Raw genomic sequence first — 19,610 nt, 5'->3', positions numbered from 1 at the left:
AGGCAAGTTGCCCAACCTCTCTGAGCCCTTGTTCTTCCATCATTAGTAAAAAAGAGAAGGTTTTGGCTACCTCTGAAGGGGACACAAGAATCAAAGTGTGATGCTGTGCACACAGAACCCAGCACACTGTTCAACAAACAAGTGTGATTATTTTCCCAGGCCCCAGTCAGGGATCTTCCTCAAGGGTTCATCCTCAAGGTTCTCCTGCATCCGTCTCCCTGAGCTCAGCCATGCCCACGACCTGACGAGATCAACTCCTTGACCTCTCTGATGACCACCAAAGCACCATGGGTCTAGCCCTGACCTCACTCCAGAGTTCAGACACATCTCCACTAGGGCGTCCTTCAGGCCCCCTAAATCCAGCACCAGCTCTTGTCTCCTCCACTATTCTCTGGGGAATTTGGGTAAGTCATCCTGGCCTTGGTTTCTTCATCTATAACACGATGTCGTTTGTAGAAGTTTCTAGCCAATCACCGAGGAGGCTGTCCCAGCCCTAACATCCTAGGATTCAACACCACTCTATCATCCCCCCGACTGAGCTCTACCTCCTCCCTACACTCCCCACCTTCAAAATCAACACCTTCCTTCTTCAGCAAACCCCAGCTTGAAAATTTAGGGTCAGCTTGGATTTGTCCCTCTTGTTCATGCCACAGCCCCAATTCTGGAAGATTCTGTCCTAGAGATGCTCCCCTATCTGCACACTCCTCCCTGTTGCCACCACCAGCAACCTCACTCAGGCCCCAGCACCACACCTCAAGGAGGCCCCAGCCCCAGCTTCCCCCATGCAGCCTGCCCTCGACTCTCTCTATCCATGGAGCTTCCAAACAGCCTTTGCATGGAGCCTGGGATTCCTCATGTCACTGTCAAGAACTAGACCCCACCATTGACAATCTCAGTGCCCTGGAGATTCTTTTCAGGTTAGGGATGAGGAGAGGAACATTTCATTGTGCTCAGGTTAGATATTCACTGTGTATTAATGAAATTCATTTGGTCATTCATGCTTCTCAAAACACATCCCTTGGATGGTCATCTCCAATCCAAGACAGACAGCATCAGAGATCTCTTAGCAAATCATGAAGGGCTGGGGCCTTTGCGACTCAATGTCACACCCCTGTGACATTTTGCATTGCAAACAATTTCAGGGGGTCCATCTTCCCCTGGCCCTAGATAGAGCACAGTTTACTTCTGATTGAGCTCATGTTACAGGTGGAAAGACTGAGAAAGAGAGGAAAAGGGACTTGTCTGAGAATATGCAGAACATCTCCTACCAGGCACTAGATCCTTGCACAAAAGTGCTGAGTCCGCTCCCAGCCCCAGGCCCATGGCTTTGAGCAGCAGGTTACTTAACATCTAATGTTTCCATGCTGTTTCCTCATCTGTGCAAGAACAGCCATGTCTACCTGGCTAGGCTGTAGTGAGAGATCATATAAGCATAGGAACGGGGCCCAGCCCCAGGCACAGAGAACAATTCTAGTTTCATTCTTTTCCTTGCTGTTTCTCTTCCTTTCCTGGCAGGATATGGAAGAAGGAAACATCGCTGCCATCTACAGTAGTCACGGAAGGCTTCATGGAAGAGGTGAGCCCTGCCTGGGCCTCAAATTTGGGTGCTGGAGGGAAGCAGGGGCCAAGAGTTATTAATAGGCTTGGCCTGATGGGCCCAGGGAGGCTGAATGTGATACAGACACCCAGCACCATGGTTGGGGAGTACCTGACACCGGAAGGGGAGGGGGCCGGGGGCTACGGGGAGTGCCACCTCCCAAAATAGCCAGAGCAGAAGCCTATATAGGTGGCCATCCCACCGCCAGGCTCACTTCCTGACGGGACCTCCCACCAGCCCAGCCTTTCAGGGCAGGCTTCAGCCCTCCACCCCCACCTGAGGTGAGTGGCAGCGACCGAGGTTGGAGGATAGAGGGATGCAGCAGGATGAGCCAGCTGGAAGGGACAGCTACATCTCCCCTGTCCCTAGTGACCCGAGGGAGGGGGGGTGTTGTGGGGGTGCTGGAGGCAGGGCAGCTGGGGAATGTAGGGCTGAGAGTATGCATTCCTGCTTCTCCACGCAGACTCCTGGTGTGGCCTGGGGCAAACTCCCCCCTCCCTCTGCCCCCTGAGGCTGGGCCTCAGATTCCCCAGCCGTAGAACAAGAGGGGTGGAGCCAGACATCTGTGGACTCTGGTGATGCCATCAGAGGGGACCCAGCGGGCAGAGGAGGACTACCGAGGACTGATGGGATGACCTCATGACATTGATGCTCTGGCTGGGAGGACTCAGCCCCGAAGGGTGTTTCAAGTTGATGAGAGAACTCAGCGGCGAGGAGAGAGGGAGGAAGGAGACGGAAGAGTGGGCCTCTGTTGAGGCTCCAGCCTTTGCCACAGGGTCACTGCTTAGGGGCTCACCAGGAGCCAGTGTGGGGCTGAGATGTATGGCACCTGATAGAGCTGGGTCCCAGGTGCCAGGGAGGATCACTCAGAGAGCCACTGAACTCCACATGAGTGAGCCCAGGGGTGTGCTCTGCTCTGCTATTGCTTTGCCATGTGTCCTCAGACCACTCACGGATTCTCTGCGCCTCCGTTTCTCCACTGGTATAGCTGAAGGGTCTTTCAGCTGGGGAAATCCATTCTCCAACTAGGAGTAAGCTGGAGTGAGCTCACCCCTGGAGTGAGCTGAGCCTGGGAGTTGAAATGATAGCGTAGGAGTCTGGCATGTCTGAGTCAGCAGCCCAGCTGGGGACAAGGTGCAGAAGTGACGGCAGTAGCAGCAGGGGCCAGGGCAGCTGAGGGATCCTGGGAAGTCCTAGACCGGTGAGGCATCAGGTCAGGAGCCACAGTCTGGGAGCCTTGGAAGCCAGCTGGTGGGCTGTGGCCTGAAGGAGCTGACTCACAGGGAGGGGGCAGCTGGAGCCAGCAACGGTATCCTAAGGTTTCCAGGAAGGGCACCCATCCACGGCTGAGCTGCAGGAGACAGTGTTGACAACGATGTCAGGGAACCTGAGCTACTGGACAGCTGCTCTCCCTGGGCCCAACCACCCAGGGCCACCACAGCCCCAGGCCCTGCCTACCTGCCCATACCTTAAGTTGCAGTCCCCAGGTCCTACTACATGGGACCACTGACATCAACACATCACTGAGAGACAGAAGCCCAGAGAAGGTTACAACCCAAGGTCACACAGGGACTTAGCGCAACCCAGGATCTAGAACCCAGGCCTCCTGACTCCCTGTCCAGTGCTCACACACTCTAGAAGCAGCTGGTTGCAGCTTGAAACCTTGGGAACCGTGGGGAAGAACACAGCTGATCTCTGGCTGCATAAAGATAGACACTGTGACATTTTTCCAGAGGTGAAGTTCAGAGCCCCCACGCCTGCTTAGGTTGTCTAGAAAGTGTGGTCTGAAGGGGCTACCCTTCTTCCAAACACATACGGGGCTTTCTGGGAGGGACCTTAGCAATTCCAAGCAGCCTCCCCCACCCTACTCTGCCCAAAAAGGTTTATGGAAACAGGGGGAGTCTGGTCCCATGATGCCGGGACCCAGGAGACCAGGAAAGCAAGTAGTTAGTAGAGATCTGAGAAGTGTTCTTTGAAAAACCAAGCCAACAAAAAAATAAAAATAAAACAAATCAGGTTTTAGAATGTGCATCCCTGGCCAGATGTGGGATGGGGCACCCGAAGTGGGCGCCAGCATCTACTGCTTGTCCCTGTCCCTGTCCCTGCCACCTCCTCCCTGCGTCCGGTGGGTCAGGTTTCACGACCTCAGCGCTCAGATTTTGCAGCATAAATTTGCGTCCAGGAAAGACCAGAGCAGAGACTGAAGTAGGAGTGGAGAGAGAAAGGGAGCAGGGCCTAGGGGGTCCTGGGCTGCAGGCTGGCCGCTGAGGGTTCAGGATCTTCCCCCACGCGGCAGGACATCCTCGGAGGTTCCCAGATCTGAGACCCCGCACCTCCTGCGTGTCCTTGACAGCAGGTGGACTTTCCAGACCTGGCTGGTGACTCCAGTGCCCCCTAAATCCCAGAGGTGGCCCCCTTTCCCTCGTGCCCTGGCCGCAGCCCCTGGGATCCCGCGGACCCCTGGCCTGGCGGTGCAGGAGCGGTAGCAGGTCCGCGCGCCCTTTTGCCGGCGGCCGGCGCTGCTCAGCCGCGAGGCTGGACTGAGCCGCTCCCGCTGCGCTCAGAGTCCGGGCCCCTGGCGCCATGCCAGGCCCGGCGGGCGTGCGCCCGGCGCGCAGCACTGCAGCGCTGGTCATATGAGCAGAAATGATGAGAAAAGCACTTTTTAATCTTTTCGCACTTGCTCTGCCCGCTCAAACAGTTGCAGGATGTCGATGACAGACTTGCTCAACGCTGAGGACATCAAGAAGGCGGTGGGAGCCTTTAGCGGTGAGCAGCGCGCTCCCCTTCCATCCCTCTCTCCTCGTCCACCGCCCGCACCCCTGCACTCCGCGGGTTCGGCAGCCTGAGGGTCTTCCCCAGCGCGCTTCTGCCCACACTTCCCCCTGGGCGCCGGCGAGGTCGGGGCGGGGGCGTCCTTGGCGGTTCCCAAACTCTGTCCGGGCGAGACGTGGCGCAGGGAGCGGGCGGGGAAGCGGGCGCCCTGCCCAAGTTACAGAAACTTGAGGGTGCTGAAGGCCCGGTGGCTGGGAGGACTCAGGGTCCGGAACCAAGGGCGAAGACCAGGGTCGGAGGAGGGATCGCCAGGGTCCTTGTACGAGCTCTCTGGACGTCCTCTTTAAGGCACGTGGAGAGGACTGCAGGGCGCATCCCCGTCTCCAAGCGACCCCTTTCCTGGACCCTCATTCTGGATAGGACTTTTCCCGCCAGGTGGTAGCCGTTGTTGGCCCCCTGACTGCCCTAGTTCCTTTACTGAGATTCAGCAGCGGACCTGCGGGCGAGGTGACCTTCTGGAGCCGGCGCACAGCTCTGCCCAAGCCTGCACGGGGCACCTTCAGTGCCTCAGACCTCGGGCCTCCTTAGGCGGGCCGGGGAGGGGAACTGGCAGGCTCACCTCTCCCAGCTGCCCGGGACTTCACCGCTTAGCTGCCCGCCTTCCTCCTCCCCTGTCGTACAGATGGGGAAACCAGGGAACTGTCTTGGAGAGGACAACACAGTTGCCCAAGGTCACCGAACTGGGCAGAAGGGGTATTAGACCTGGGTTGCCCAGCCTAGTGTCGGAGGTGGACAGGGCAACTTTCCTTGCCTCTAGCCATGTGCTGAGGGGAAGAGAACATGACTTTCACAGCCACCTCCTGCACACAGACACACACACATACACACACACACATACACACACATACACATACACACACACACATACACACACACATACACACACACACATACACATACACACACACACACATATACACACACACAGACACACACACACACACACACACACACACATATACATACACATAATACAGGATCTAACATTGTACCCTTCCCCAGGTGTTTTAAAAAAGGACCCCAAGATACAGAAAATCGCAGGTAGAAAAGGACTCCCATTTCCTTTCTGCTTTGCACCCCCTCCCCTGGGCACAAGAACCTCTCTGGGAAGCCACCCTCCTAGGGTCCTGGGATAACCCTCTCCCTTCACCTCAAGCCCATCTGGGAAGAAACTTAACTGGGTATTTCTCGGGAGCCTCCCAACACCCCCTTCCCACTGCCTCCTAAATGGATTTCTACGCAGAGCCAGGACTTCCGGGTCTGCCCCTCCTCCTCCCTCTCCTCCTCCCTCTGTGTGACCTTGAGGGAAACCTGACCTTTCTATGTCAATTTTCTGGTCACAGAGTCTGTGGCCAAGAAAGAAGGTCAACCCTCCTCCCCCTACTCCCAGGACCATGTTCATGCCCCCTTCAATTCCCCAGCCCACTCCCAACCAGCTGGCACCCAAAAGGCTTCCTGGATATGAGGTTCTCAGAAGAACAAAAGCCCTTGGTTCTTAGGTGCTGCTCCCATCATCAGGAATGGGTGCAGTGGAGGCGGGGTGTGGGGGCAGGCTTGAGAGCCGGGGTGATCTGGATGTGAGCGCACCTCTTCCACTCCCAGCCTTGTGACCTTGGACAGGGCATCCTCCCTTGCCCGGGCTCCCTCAGTCCTCCGATGGAGGTGGGTACCTCTCATTCTCCACAACTGGCATGCGGGAATCCATCAACAAATGCTTTGACATCCTCCATTCTCCCACGCTTCCCTACCAGCCTTTCTGGTCCTATTTGACCCTGCTCTTCCCCCCACAGCCATTGACTCCTTCGACCACAAAAAGTTCTTCCAAATGGTCGGCCTGAAGAAAAAGAGTGCGGATGATGTGAAGAAGGTGTTTCATATCCTGGACAAGGACAAAAGTGGCTTCATCGAGGAGGATGAGCTGGGGTAAGCGGAGGCCTGCAGGGGCTGCCCAGCCCACGGCTGTGTGAGAGGGAGTAGGGGCTGGGACTCTAGCTTCCAAGTGTCCATCAGACCTGCCTTTCACTCTGCCTGCTTCACAGAAAGTAACAGTGCATGAAGGCAGTGCTCGGACCCAGGGCACCAGGGGAGAAGGCTTCCCGGCACTATTGCTTCGGAAGAGTAAAACCCTCAGCTGAAAGTGGAACTAACTAGGTTAAGTGATAGCCACTTAATATTGCTAATGGAATGATGCTACTTAATAATTTAATACAAATGAAGAGGCAGTTTTTGTTGCTGCCTAGCACCATAGGCAGGGCAGAAAGCATTCACTTGAGTATTTCATTGATTTTCATTTGTCTGACAATTACCACCTTCCTGCAGCCCCCAGCCCTCTGGTACTAGTGTGGCTGGTGCATTTTCTGGGCAAGCCAGGGATGCAGAACCAGTTCTGGGGGTCCAGGGGTCCTTGGAGAAAAGCAGAGAAGGAGAAGGCTGTGGCTAGGAAAATGTATGCCTCCATCGGCAAAAACCGTCTCCTGCCATAATCCCCTCGGCCACCCGGCCATGTCTACTGACTCAGGTTGCCTTATGTCACCTTCTGGCCAAGAAAGCCTTGAGTTTTGTCACAAAGAGAAGGATGGGGGGTGGGTGTAGGGAGAGGCCTTTCAAGTAGTGACTTCCCCAACCATCCTGTCTCCCCGCTAAACCATCTCACAAGCGTACCTTCTGAATGTAAGTGGCTAGAACTTTCATATTCTACCCACTTACATCCAACATGCATGTACACTTCTGCACACACACACACACACACACACACACACACACACACATTCACAGAGGCTGACTTCCCCCGTCCTCCAGGCATCACCTTCACTGGGAAACCTCCCCACTCCTCCCCTCATCCCAGGTGGGCAGATACAGCTTCTGAGCGCCCTCCTCCACTTCCACTGTCATTGTGCCCATCACACCGTGTGGTCTCTCTTGGAGCCTATGACCTCCTTATTTTTTTCAGTGCCTTCTGAAGATCACCACTGTGACCCCACTTTCCAGCATATGTCTGACACAGAAATGACACTTAGTGGATACTTGTTGGATAAATTAACCAGTGTCGGTGCCCTCCCTGAAGTGGGATCAGCCCTTCGCTGAGGACAGCCTGTCCTTTCCTGAATACTCATCCACGAAAGCACAGCCACTGAGCAGCCTACCTGGCACAGAGCATCTGTGTGCGTGACTGCTGCTCGCTGCCTGTCCCAGCCACCCCTTTCCCCACGCAGACACAAGACCACCCTCCATCCAGTGTCCTGCAAGGAGACCTCGGCCTGACTCCCTCACCGGCTTTCTCCCTTTTCTCCTCCAGATTCATCCTAAAAGGCTTCTCCCCAGATGCCAGAGACCTGTCTGCTAAAGAAACCAAGACGCTGATGGCTGCTGGAGACAAAGATGGGGACGGCAAAATTGGGGTTGACGGTGGGTAGCAGTGACCTGGGGTCTGGGCATATTGTGGATCTTGGGGTGTTGGATGCAAAAAGTTTGAAGCTATGTCTGTCACAAGGAAGGGATGATATGGGGCCCCTCACTCCCCTAGATTATAAGATAAAAAGCTGTCCATTAGGTCTGAGAGCTCTGCCACATACTCCAGACAAAGGAAAACTGGTGTATTTTCCTAATTTGAAAACCTAAAAGGAGTAGATTCTGTTTTTCCTGCTGGGTAGGGGATCCAGGAGGATTTGGGATTTTTTTTTTTTTCCTGAACTCAGCCTGTACTTTTGCATGAATACTGATCCAAGCTCTGCCCAAACTGGCTGTGTGACCTTGGGCAGTGTCTCTCAGTCACTGGGCCTCTGTCTCCCATCTGTAATCCAAGGAAATGAGGCCGACTAATCCCCAAGGATCCTCTGCCTCTCACATTCTCAGATTCCAGGGATGGAAATTCCTATCTCCTCTCCTCCTCAGCATCCTGTCCTGGTGTCCTGTAACCCCAAGTCTCAAAACCTGTTTGGGTTTTACTCAAATGTACGATTCTAGCCTTTCAGCAGAGCCAGGAAAAACAGTAAGCCAGAAATCAGCGGGGAATTCGGACGGGGAATACCTGGTCCTGCCTTGCTTTGCAAGCTTCGATGTTAGCACAGATGAGAGACCAGTGGCCCACCATCCACTCCTTTCTCCATTTGGCTCCATGTGGCATTCATACAGCGCACCCACATTGTCATCTCTCTTAGCATCATGATTTCCTCAGGAATTATCTCCAGTTTGCAGGTGGGCAAATGGACATTGAAGGTGCTTAGCCTAGTTCAAAGAGCTAGGACAGAGTGGTGGGGCAGGGATTTAGAACCAGACCTGAATGAGTGTTTGCAGCATGCTAGGCTGCTATTTGCTCCCATAATGGCCTTTTCTACTGATCTCAGAGAAAACTGTGTGTAGGTGTTTGGCCTCTGGGCCCCAGGCTATCTCGGTTCAAATCCCAGCCATACTGCTTTCGAGCTGTGTGACCGTGCGCAATTAGATAACTACTCTGGGCCTCTGTTTTCTCATCTCTGAACTGAACATAATGATAATTCCTATAGGGTGATGACAAGGGTTAGATGTGTTAATATGTAAAGTGCCTAGAGTAAATGCTATATACGCATGTATTAGCTAATTTATTTAAAACTAGGGACTGTGTTGCATTCATCCTTCTAGCCCCAGTATCTAGCCAATACCCCACACAAAGCAGGTTCTTCCTAAACGTCCGCTGCCTGAGTATAAAACCCAGACACCCATGCTCTCCTCCGTCTCTGCCCCTTGCCAGCTGTGACCTTGAACCCATCACCTCTGCACACCTACGTTCCCTTGCCCGGCAAATGGGGTGCGTGAGCTTCTCCTAAGACCCGTTTGGACTTGTTGTGAAAATTAAGTTTCTGTGAATACAAAATTGCTTTGGGAAAGGTACAAGGAATATGAAAGTAGGTGTGTGCTTATTGCTTATGAGCTAGAGGGTTTTCTTGTTGTTTGTTTCTTGTTTGTTTGTTTGTTTCCTGCCAGTAACAAGAATGGAGAATCCCTGTCAAAGTCAAATGCAGGGGGTCCCCTGGCCGTCTAATGCCAGCTGCCCTTCTTGTGGCTGGGAGGGAGGGAGGTGGTTTTAAAGGAGTGGAGGAGAGGGTATTGGAAAGGCATCATTGGCTTGGCTGCTCCTCGGGCTTCTGGTGCTTGGCAGATCCTCCTTCACACCCCCATCCCCACCAGTCTGCTTATCAGACAGCTCCACCCCAAGGCTTGGCTCCCACCTCAACCCTGACCCAGGCCTCCAGACCTGCCTTCCATTTTTATTTGCAGCCAATATGCCATAGCTCAGAAGCCCTGGGCCGGGTCTTCATGGCTGACTGCTCACAGACAACCTACATGATGAAGAAAAACCAAGCCAGACCTGGCCCAGTTCCCTGCCTCCCTCCCTCCCTCCCTGCCACACTCAGATCTTAAAGCATCAACTAAACTCTTCTAACAGATCCAGCAGATGTTGACTGAGTAGCAACTCTGTGCCTGGCAATGGAAGAGGTAAAAATAATTCAGGCCCATTTCCTAACTGGGTGCCCCTGAGCAGCTGCTCCTTAGCCCTGAGCCCCAGCGTCCTCATCTGTAGACTAGGCATTATAACATGAGAATGTGGCCTGTAGTGCCCAGCACGTAGCAAATGCTCAATAAACGGCAACTCCAATGCCTTATTTATTTATTTATTTAGAGCCAGTCTTTCTCTGTTGCCCAGGCTGGAGTGCAGTGGTATAATCTCAGCTCCCTGCAACCTCCGCCTCCTGGGTTTAAGCAATTCTCCTGCTTCAGCCTCCCAAGTAGCTGGGATAGTAGACACACACCACCATGCCCAGCTAATTTTTGTAATTTTAGTGGAGATGGGGTTTCACCATGTTGGCCAGGCTGGTCTCGAACTCCTGGCCTCAAGTCATCTCCCCACCTCAGCCTCCCAAAGTGCTGGGGTTACAAGCATAAGCCACCCACCTGGCCATACAATGTCATTTTTATTGTCTGCACATTGCTTGCACACATATACTCAAACAAGTGATAGTGCCAGCCAGAGGCAGAGGTGCAGGCATCACGCATTTTGTGCAGACTCAGAGGCTATGCCACAGGCTGTAGGGGACAGAGGGAGTGGGGTCCAGGCAAGGCATTGGCATCAGCTGGAAACTGTAGGGTATGTTCAGAAAGGGGCAAGAAGATTGCTTTGCCAAGAATGGGAGGAAAGACTTATTAGCTGGGCATGTCATGTGTGTCCAGCCCAGTGCTGGGTTTGGTTACCTCATTTGACCTTGGGATGACAGAGGACATAAGTGCAGATGTAGAAAGCGCAGCCCAGGAAGTGAGTGCAAGGTCATGCTGCCAGCAAGTGCCAGGGCCAGGATTCAAACCCAAAAGCATGGTCCAGGCCCACCTGTGCAGCCTCCATTGAACTCATAGGCAAGACATAAAATAGACAATGAGCACAGGCCACCCTGAGGCACTGGGGCCCCACACCTCATGCTTTTGAGGTGGGAAGATGCAGACGCCCCCTTCCTCACTCCCAACCCCCTAACGCAGGAAGGGTGGGTGCAATGATGTCCAATAGGTGGTGAGATGGGAAGCAGAGCCTTTTTGGGGCCCAGGACATTCTGTTTCAGATACTCTGCTTTGCTGTCACTCTCTCTTAAGGCCAGAGGGCCCAAGCCCCACCAATAGCTGGAAGATGCCTTCAACTCCTGGTAGGATCTGGGGCATGTCCCAGAGAGCCCTTCTGACCATAAAGTGCCTCATCTTTAAAACCATGAGGCAAGCCGGGCGTGGTGGCTCAAACTTGTAATCCCAGCACTTTGGGAGGCCAAGGCAGGTGGATCACAAGGTCAGGAGTTCGAGACCAGCCTGACCAACATGGCAAAACCCTGTCTGTACGAAAAATAAAAAAAGTAGCCGGGTGTGGTGGCACATGCCTGTAATCCCAGCTACTCAGGAGGCTGAGGCAGCAGAATCACTTGAACCTGGGAGGTGGAGGTTGCAGGGAGCCGAGGTCACACCATTGCACTCCAGCCTGGGCAACAGAGCAAGACTCCATCAAAACAAAAAACAAACAAACAAAAAAAAACCATGGGGCGCATAACTAGCCAATTACTGGGGTACATTCCAGCCCTGGGATTTCACAGATGTCCCAGTGGATAAATGTCTACACAGAGGACCACTTCAGTATTTTGGCTCAGCTGCGTGACCTTGAATGACGATGGCAATAGCATCTAACTTCATAGAGCACTCAATACATGCCAGGCACTGTGCTTAGCATTTCCCTCATTTAATCTTCCTAGCTATCTCTGAAATGTATACTACTATGATTCCCATTTTATAGATAGGCACACTGAGGCTCAGAGAGACTAAGGGCTTGCATAAACCCTTTAGGCTAGGAAGAGAAAAGATCAAGGTCTGAAGTCAGGTCTGTTGAGCTCCAAAAGCACATGACCTGTGCTGCCTGCTTCATTCATTCATTCATTCATAGTTTAGTTTATGATAGGATGATTTTATTGATTGACTTATTGCCTATTTCTTTCTCCTCCACTAGGATGTCAGATCCACTGAACAGGAACTTTGTTTTGTTCAGTTCTAATCCCAGCACCTAGCACAGGGCCTGGCCCATAGTGAGAGAACAAGAAAAGTGTATTGGTTGAATGAATGAATGAATGAATGAATGAATGAAATGAAATGAACAAGTGCTCAGCTCTGGGCAGCACTGTGCAGTGATGAGGATGCACAACTGCTGTATGTAGGGGGAGATGATCTGCAAGCTGAGGTTGGGGATCTGTGAGGACTTGTCTGTAGCAGGTGCTGGGAGAGCCCCAAACCAGGGACTGCCTCTCTTCCCTGCTCTGTTCGTCCTTCTGAAGGTGAGTGATATTTACCAGGTTCTTAAAGATCCTGTATTGAAGGGAGGGGGTAGGAAGACAAAGTTCTAATAATAACCCTTTGCATTCCTGTCTCTGAGGCAACTACTTCCAGGAAACTCAAAGGCTTTTATAGGTGTGGTTGATTGATTCTCAAAGGCCACCCTAAAAGGCTGGTGCAGGGCTGATATGGGGAGGGGCTTAAGGCTGAAAAGGAAAGAGAAGCTAGAAAAAGAGGTGAAGGGTGCCAAAATAATCTTTGTTAAAGCACTTGCAGTTGCAAAGCCCAGGCATAAAAAGCAGACAAAGCAGACTATGTGGCAGGTGCCTTTTCAAATACTTCACCTTCACAACGGGTCTCCCGCTGGGAGTCGGTGTCAGCATCACCTGGAGGGCCTTTGGCAACACAGATGGCTGTGCCAGACCCAGGAGTTTCTGATTTCTTAGGTGGAGCCCACACTTTTGCATTTCTAACAAGTTAGCAGATGGTGCTAATGATCTGGCGAACCACACTTACAGGACCACTGCCTTACAATAATCCTAGAAAGTAGATGCCATCACTATCCCCATTTTGCAAGTGAAGAAGCTGAGGTATCGTGAGAAGTGACATGCCCAGGGTCTCTCTGTAGCAGAGCTAGGACTGAGGCACAGTGGTCCAGCCAGGACCCTCTGCCATCCTGCCTCACATGGGCATGTGTCCCCAGCCTGGGCCTTCCAAACTCAATGCCTGCCCCCACAGAATGGGCCCACCAACAGGAATCGAGGTTAGCATCCGTTCCCACTTCCTGTGTGCCAAGTGCTGCACACAGGCCTTACCTCTTTTAACTCATTCAGACCTCCCAACAGCTCTACAAGATATCTTTAGTACTGATACATACAAGGAAACTGAGGCCCAGGGAAGCAGAGCGACTTGCTGTGAAGCCTCGGGGCCCTCTTCAAACCTTGACTCCTAATATCTTGCTGCAAAGAAGATCCGCACGCCCCACGCGCACACGTGCCTGCACGCAGTCCTAGTTACATTCTTCCCGAAACCCATTGCCAGTGATGGATCCACTGCCCTCTGCTTTAAGCGTGTCTAGACTCAAGAGTCTGGGGTTTGCATTTTGTTTCTGTTGCTGAAACGTAGTCATCATTATTGTCTAACCTTGCAGCCCCCCGCCGCCACCCACTCCCGTGCCTGAAGGAATTTGCCTTTTCTGCTTCCCTCTGGCAAAATCTGTTCTCTTTTATCTTTAAGTAGCCTATTTACTGTGAGAGGCGGAGTGATAGCGTAAGGCCTTGGGCTGTGGTGGAGCCCCTGAGTCAGGCAGAAATTAGAAAGCCAAATGCTGGGCATCAGCCGTGGGAATGGCTGTATCTTTTCCTCTTTCAGGACATCCATTCCCACACCTGGAAAGTGGGGAGAAGAATACTCACCTCACAGGGTTGTTGCTCCAATGAAGGGAATGTTCTGGAAATGATTCCTTTCCTCTTATTTTATGGGAATGCTTTGCTTGTAACCCACCTAAAACCTTTGGAAAGTGGTGGAATCTCAATCCTCAACAGAAATGAAATGGAGTCTAAAGCAGGAGAAAAGTGAGAGAGGGATAGAAGGAGAATTTGCGCATCTCCCTGTCATTCTAGCCCTCCGGCCTCTATGAGGATTTGATTTCTAAGTAGGACAAGATGCTCATATCAAGGCCAGCCCAGGGTTTGAGGACAGAGCCCTAAGGTGCACTATGCTTTGTCCCATCTCATTGCACCCTGGTACCAGCTCAGTGAGGTCTAGGGGACACTGTGATCCCCACTGAGAGATGTGAAAACCAAGGCCCCGTAGACAGTAAGTGCCAAAGTCACATAGCAAGTCCTTGGCCCAACGGGACCCGGGTCTCCTGACTCCACCACTCCCTCCCCTAAGCTGAGCTGAGACGTTTTAGTTATAAATGGCTTCTGTGCTTAGCAAGCTGCTTCTTTTATTCCCGTGTGGACTTTCCCTAGCTCTGGCCTTATGCTGCACTAGAAAAGATTTAGCAAGGGGAGAGGAAGCAGTCTTCCTTACATAACTGGCCTTCTGTGAAAGGGAGCAGCTGCTTGGTGGAAAAAGACATTGCCCTCCATGCATCCCTCTCCTGCCTCTGGGGGTTGCAGCTTGAGTTAGAATGCGGGGCCATTTAACTCCAACCTTTGAGGAAGAGACGCACCCTGGCCCCAGCCACGCCTGTTAGAATCTTTCTAGCTGAGTGACACTCAGCCTCAGTTTCTCTGTAAATAAAATAAAGATAAGAGAGCCGATGAGGATGAGGTGGAGTAACACACCGCGCAGTGCCTGGCACAGAGTGAGCCACAGAACTGTTGACGCGGCCTCCTTGTGGCTGTCTGGCTTGACCCGGAGTGACTCTGCCTCCCAGTTCTCCCGGATGGGAAGGTGATCCCTGTTTGAGATACCAATTTATAAGAAACCGAGCCCGGGAGCTATTTAGAGGCGAGGTGATAAACCAGGAGGCCGGCTCCTTCATCCCGGTCATCACGGTCATCACGACAGAGGCAGGGAAAGAGCCTTCCAGCCGCTGACTCAATGGCCGGCTCAGTTTCGCTTTGGGCCATCAGTGTGTGCTGATCTCACCTGTCAATAGCTTCTAAATTTGTCCAATTCCCACAGCCTTGGACTAGGGCAGACCTAATTAGGCTAATTTCGGTTTCCTAAGGGAAAGAAAAGAACAGAATCCTCTAGTCCTCTGATCCTTCCTCTGCTGCCTCCCTCCCACCCCCATCCCTACCGTCTACCTCCTTCGTCTCTTTCTGATTGGACAATGACGACATCTGCGAGCTAGCCCCAGACGGGGTTGGGCGAGGTTCTAGCCTGCAAAGGTACTGCTGAACTTGCATGTCTTAGAAGAGAATGACGATTCTGGATGCCTCCAAAGGAAGACTGTCTCTTCTACCTGTCAACATTAAGAGTTGATTTAGTCGCATTCCCACTGTGTGCCAGGCACTGTGCTGGGCACTCCTTCTCCATTATCTCCTGGAGCCCTTACCATAACCCTATAAGGAGATAGTCCCAGTATCCCCATTTTATAGGTGAGGAAACTGAGGATCAGGAACTAAGTTGCCATGGATGGGTGTCCTGGAGGTGGGATGCTAGCTCTGATGGGATAGATGGATTGGAAACTTGTACCAGGTTAGCTGGTTGCTCTTTAGGTTTTCCGTGCCCTCTGTTTATATCTTCCTTGCCCTGCTTAGTTTCAGGACTTTCGTGGTTAATGTTATGTCAAAGCTCCAACCTGTGTTGGTTGTGCTGGGGAGATCCACAAAGGAGGTGGAACTAACACTTAGAAGTTACTATGTGCCAGTTGTGTTACCCCATCTGGTCTTTCTAATAGCTATCTAAACAGGCATTATTATACCCACTTTACAAATGAGAAAACTAAGCTTCAGAGAGCTAAAGTAGTGACTGATGGCCACCTAGCCAGGTAGTGCTGGAACAAGATTCAGACGTAGGTCCAGGGTTGCTGGACGGTTGTAGGTAGGTGCCAGGGTGGAGGCAGGAAATGCTGGGATCCTAGAGACAAACAATGGCAACATGAACAACAATGATGCTAACAATTACCAGTTACAGTACCATTTAGAGCCTCCTGCTTCTGCCGGGCAGTAGCCAAGCGTTTATAGGTTTGGTTTCAAAGTGGCTTGAGGTATAGAAACACTTTGGTTGCAACATCACCGGATACTGAGAGCTTGCTGTGCATCAGGCCTGTGACCAAGAGCTTTAGTGCTGGCTCCTCTGAACAACTTAAGGAAGTAGGTACTATCATGAGCTCCATTTGACAGGTGAGGCGAAGCATCTAGTTGAAGGCCACAGGAACAAGAAATGGGAGCTGGGTGTTACCCCCAGCTTGCTTGCTCCAAACACCATGTGACAGCCGGAAAGGCGTCTTCTAGACCTGACACTCACTCATAAGAAAACCAGGACCAGGGAGGATAAGGTGTGTTGTCCAAGGACAGCAGCAGATGGCAGCGCCAAGACTAGAACTCGATGGTTCAAAGCTACATTCGCCATCCTGGGATCCTACCTACTGCCAGTTAAGCTGACCTAGAGTTTACGGGATCTTTGTTTGTGGGGTTTTTTTTGTTTTGTTTTGTTTTGTTTTGAGACAGAGTCTCGCTGTGTCACCCAGGCTGGAGTGCGGTGGTGTGATCTCATCTCACTGCAATCTCCATCTTCAAACCATTCTCCTGCCTCAGCCTCCTGAGTACCTGGGATTACAGGTGCGCGCCACCGTGCCTGGCTAACTTTTGTATTTTTAGTAGAGATGGAGTTCCACCATGTTGGTCAGGCTGGTCTCGATCTCCTGACCTTGTGATCTGCCCACCTCGGCCTCCCAAAGTGCTGGGATTACAGGCATGAGCCAACGCACCCAGCCAGTTATTTGTTTTTCTTTAAGGAGAGACCTGGGCATTTTAGAGGAAGGGTTTGGCTAGGAGACCTGTTAGTTAATTGACTGGCTCCTAAGAGCTCAGCCCTGAGGCAGACATGAAAGGCACGGAAGAGGTGGTTCCTGCCCTCAATTTATCTACAAAGTCGCCTGTTGAAGGTTCTGAGGAGATAAAATTAGAATTCCGTGTTCTCTGCTGAAGGCCAGCGCATGTGGCTATTGTGATGTCCTGGCTGCCTCAGAATAGATTGCAAGGTGGGCAGAGGGGCTGATTTAAGAGGCTTTCAAAAACCCCACAGCTCCAAAGTACCTCCCAAAGTCTGATTCCAAAATGCCTGACTTTCCATCACTGGAGAGTCCCTCATTGGTATCCCCGGGCCACAGTCACACCCGCTGCACCAAATCCCATCTAGTGTGAAGGTGATCAATGGGCTCTTTACCGATGAGTAGCCTGACAGCCCATAATTTCTAGAGTGAGGATGAAGGGGTCAGTGCAGTCCGGAGCACAGAGAGGACCAGCTTCCCCTCTTGACAATCTCTCCACGAGCAGGCGATGGCAGACAGGCTCATGCATCCTTTATCCCAGGACAGAGAAACTCAGTGTCCCCAAACAGGGAATGCCAGTGCTGGTTGAAATGACAGGTTTAAGTTGGAGAGGGCTCATGCTTCTGCCTGAGCCGGGACGCTAGCCCTCTCAGAAGTAGCCTCTCCACATTCGTGTAGGGGGTTCCTGAGGCCGGAGGCCAAGTCCTGGCTCTGGCTCTTGTTTTCCACATGACCCTGACACCTCACCTTCCCAGCCTCCATTTCCCCATCTATAAAATTAGAATCCTCCCAGACTGTCGTGTGAATTATATGAAGTGAGTCAGAGCTTGTTGAACCTTAGGAAGGACTCATGAGCCATCTCATCCATCCATCCATCCATCCATCCATCCATCCATCCTTCCTCCATCTATCCATCCATCCATTCATCCTTCTCTCCCTCCCTCCATCCATCCACCAACTCCTCATCCATCCATCCATCCATCCATCCCTCCATCCGTCTACTCCTCCATCCATCCCTCCCACTATCCCTCCCTCCATCTGTCCATCCATCCACCCAGCGCTTATTTATGAGCACCTACTGTGTGCCAGGAACACTGTGGCTGCCAGGAGAGCAGTGAATGAGAAAGAGGCTCCCCTGCCCTCCAGAGTTTGTATTCTAGTAGGGGGAGACCAACAAAAATAAGTGCATAAATAAGATCATTTCAGAGAGTGCCAAGGACTATGAAGTAAATAAAAAAGGACTAATGAGATGGGGTGGTGATATTTGAGCTGGGACATGCGTCACTCTATACCGAGGTCAAAGTAGGTGAGAAACTACTGGGATGAAGAAGGAAGCCTAAAAGCATTTCTAGCTTGAATCATGTCTGCTGTGTGACCACGGTCAAGCTGCTTAACTTTCAAGCCTCAGTTTGTTTTCCCATCTGTAAAATACAGGCAAAGGTGTGTCTCTCATGGAGTAGTCATGAGGATTCAGTGAGATAATATATGCAAAATGCTTCCCACATTGGCATTCAATAAATGTTAGTTACTAGCTACAATTAATAAAAGTACTACTAATAAAAGACATCTCAAAATAACCACCTGCCCCACCAAGGTCCTGGAAGATCACAGACTCCCGGCTGAGAAAGCAAGCACTTTCACACCTGCCCTGTGGGAGGGATTCTGTACAAGTGTTCGTTGTTTTTGTATTTATTTGATACTGCATCCTTGGTACTGCTGTTACCACTCGGCCAGAGAGCCTGGGGATTTCAAGACCAGCTGGTGGACCCTCACTCTCGGTCCCGCTCTGCATCCCCCATATCCAGGTCACCCACCTTTCCTATCCTAGGACAGACACCCTAGGGACAGGAGAGCATGGTGTCTATTTCCTAAGTCAAACCTCAGAAAGGTGAGGCACCCAGCTATGTTATGTATCCCTTCATCTGGCCAGGGGCAGTGCCAGGTTATTGATTGATTGATTGATTGATTGAGACAGAGTCTCGCTCTGTCACCAGGTTGGAGTGCAGTGGCGTAGTCACGGCTCACTGCAACCTCCACCTCCTGGGTTCAAGCGATTCTCCTGCCTCAGCCTCCCAAGTAGCTGGGACTACAGGCACGCGCCACCACGTCCAGCTAATTTTGTATTTTAGTAGAGACAGGGTTTCACCATGTTGGCCAGGATGGTCTCAATCTCTTGACCTCGTGATCCACCTGCCTCGGCCTCCCAAAGTGTTGGGATTACAGGGGTGAGCCACCGTGCCCAGCCCAGAGCCAGGTTATTTCTACAATACAGCATGTGTTGGTTTGGTTTTGTGTATGTGTGTGTTTTCACTTTTTTTATTTTGAAATAATTGTGGATGTACAGAATTATTGCAATGATAGTACAGAGAGTCCTGTACACCCTTCACCCAGCTCCCCCGATGTTAACACTTTACATAACCACAGTACAATGATGCAAACTAAGAAACTGCATAGGTGGGATTTTACATTTCTATTCCATACAAAGTCCAGGGAGGACGCAGCTCACCTCACATGAGTCCCAGATACTTTTTGTGGCCTTTTTGAAGCCATTTTATGACCAGCTTTTTATTTGTCTTTCCCAAGGAATTATTACCGGCCCCTCTCTTCACTCCACTGACAGATGAGGAAACCAAAACCCAGAGAGATACATTTTCCAGCAAATAGGGCCAGACTAGGCCTGGAAGCCCTCACTTTCAATCCCCAGCCTGTGCTCTCCCCACATCACAACACTGCATTTTATTTTTTCTTTCTTTCTTTCTTTCTTTCTTTCTTTCTTTCTTTCTTTCTTTCTTTCCTTCCTTCCTTCCTTCCTTCCTTCCTTCCTTCCTTCCTTCCTTCCTTCCTTCCTTCCTTCCTTCCTTCCTTCCTTCCTTTCTTTCTTTCTTTCTTTCTTTCTTT

The 19,610-nt window shown here is 51.6% G+C and overlaps 1 protein-coding gene across 1 annotated transcript in view; it reads left to right on the top strand.

Moving 5' to 3' along the window:
* Positions 1 to 1,821: 1,821 nt before the first annotated feature.
* Positions 1,822 to 19,610, top strand: part of PVALB (parvalbumin) — a 19,183-nt gene continuing 1,394 nt past the window's right edge. Inside the window, exons 1-4 of the mRNA XM_017856915.1 lie at positions 1,822 to 1,878; positions 4,299 to 4,366; positions 6,223 to 6,355; positions 7,728 to 7,837. Of these exons, the coding sequence (XP_017712404.1) occupies positions 4,306 to 4,366; positions 6,223 to 6,355; positions 7,728 to 7,837 (304 nt within the window). The 5' untranslated portion in view covers positions 1,822 to 1,878; positions 4,299 to 4,305. The remainder of the gene's footprint in view (positions 1,879 to 4,298; positions 4,367 to 6,222; positions 6,356 to 7,727; positions 7,838 to 19,610) is intronic.

Source organism: Rhinopithecus bieti, unplaced genomic scaffold (genome assembly GCF_001698545.2).
Source record: "Rhinopithecus bieti isolate Rb0 unplaced genomic scaffold, ASM169854v2 scaffold_42532, whole genome shotgun sequence".
Lineage (NCBI taxonomy): Eukaryota > Metazoa > Chordata > Mammalia > Primates > Cercopithecidae > Rhinopithecus > Rhinopithecus bieti.
Note: the sequence above shows the minus strand (reverse complement) of the source record. Positions and strands in the feature narration are given on the sequence as shown.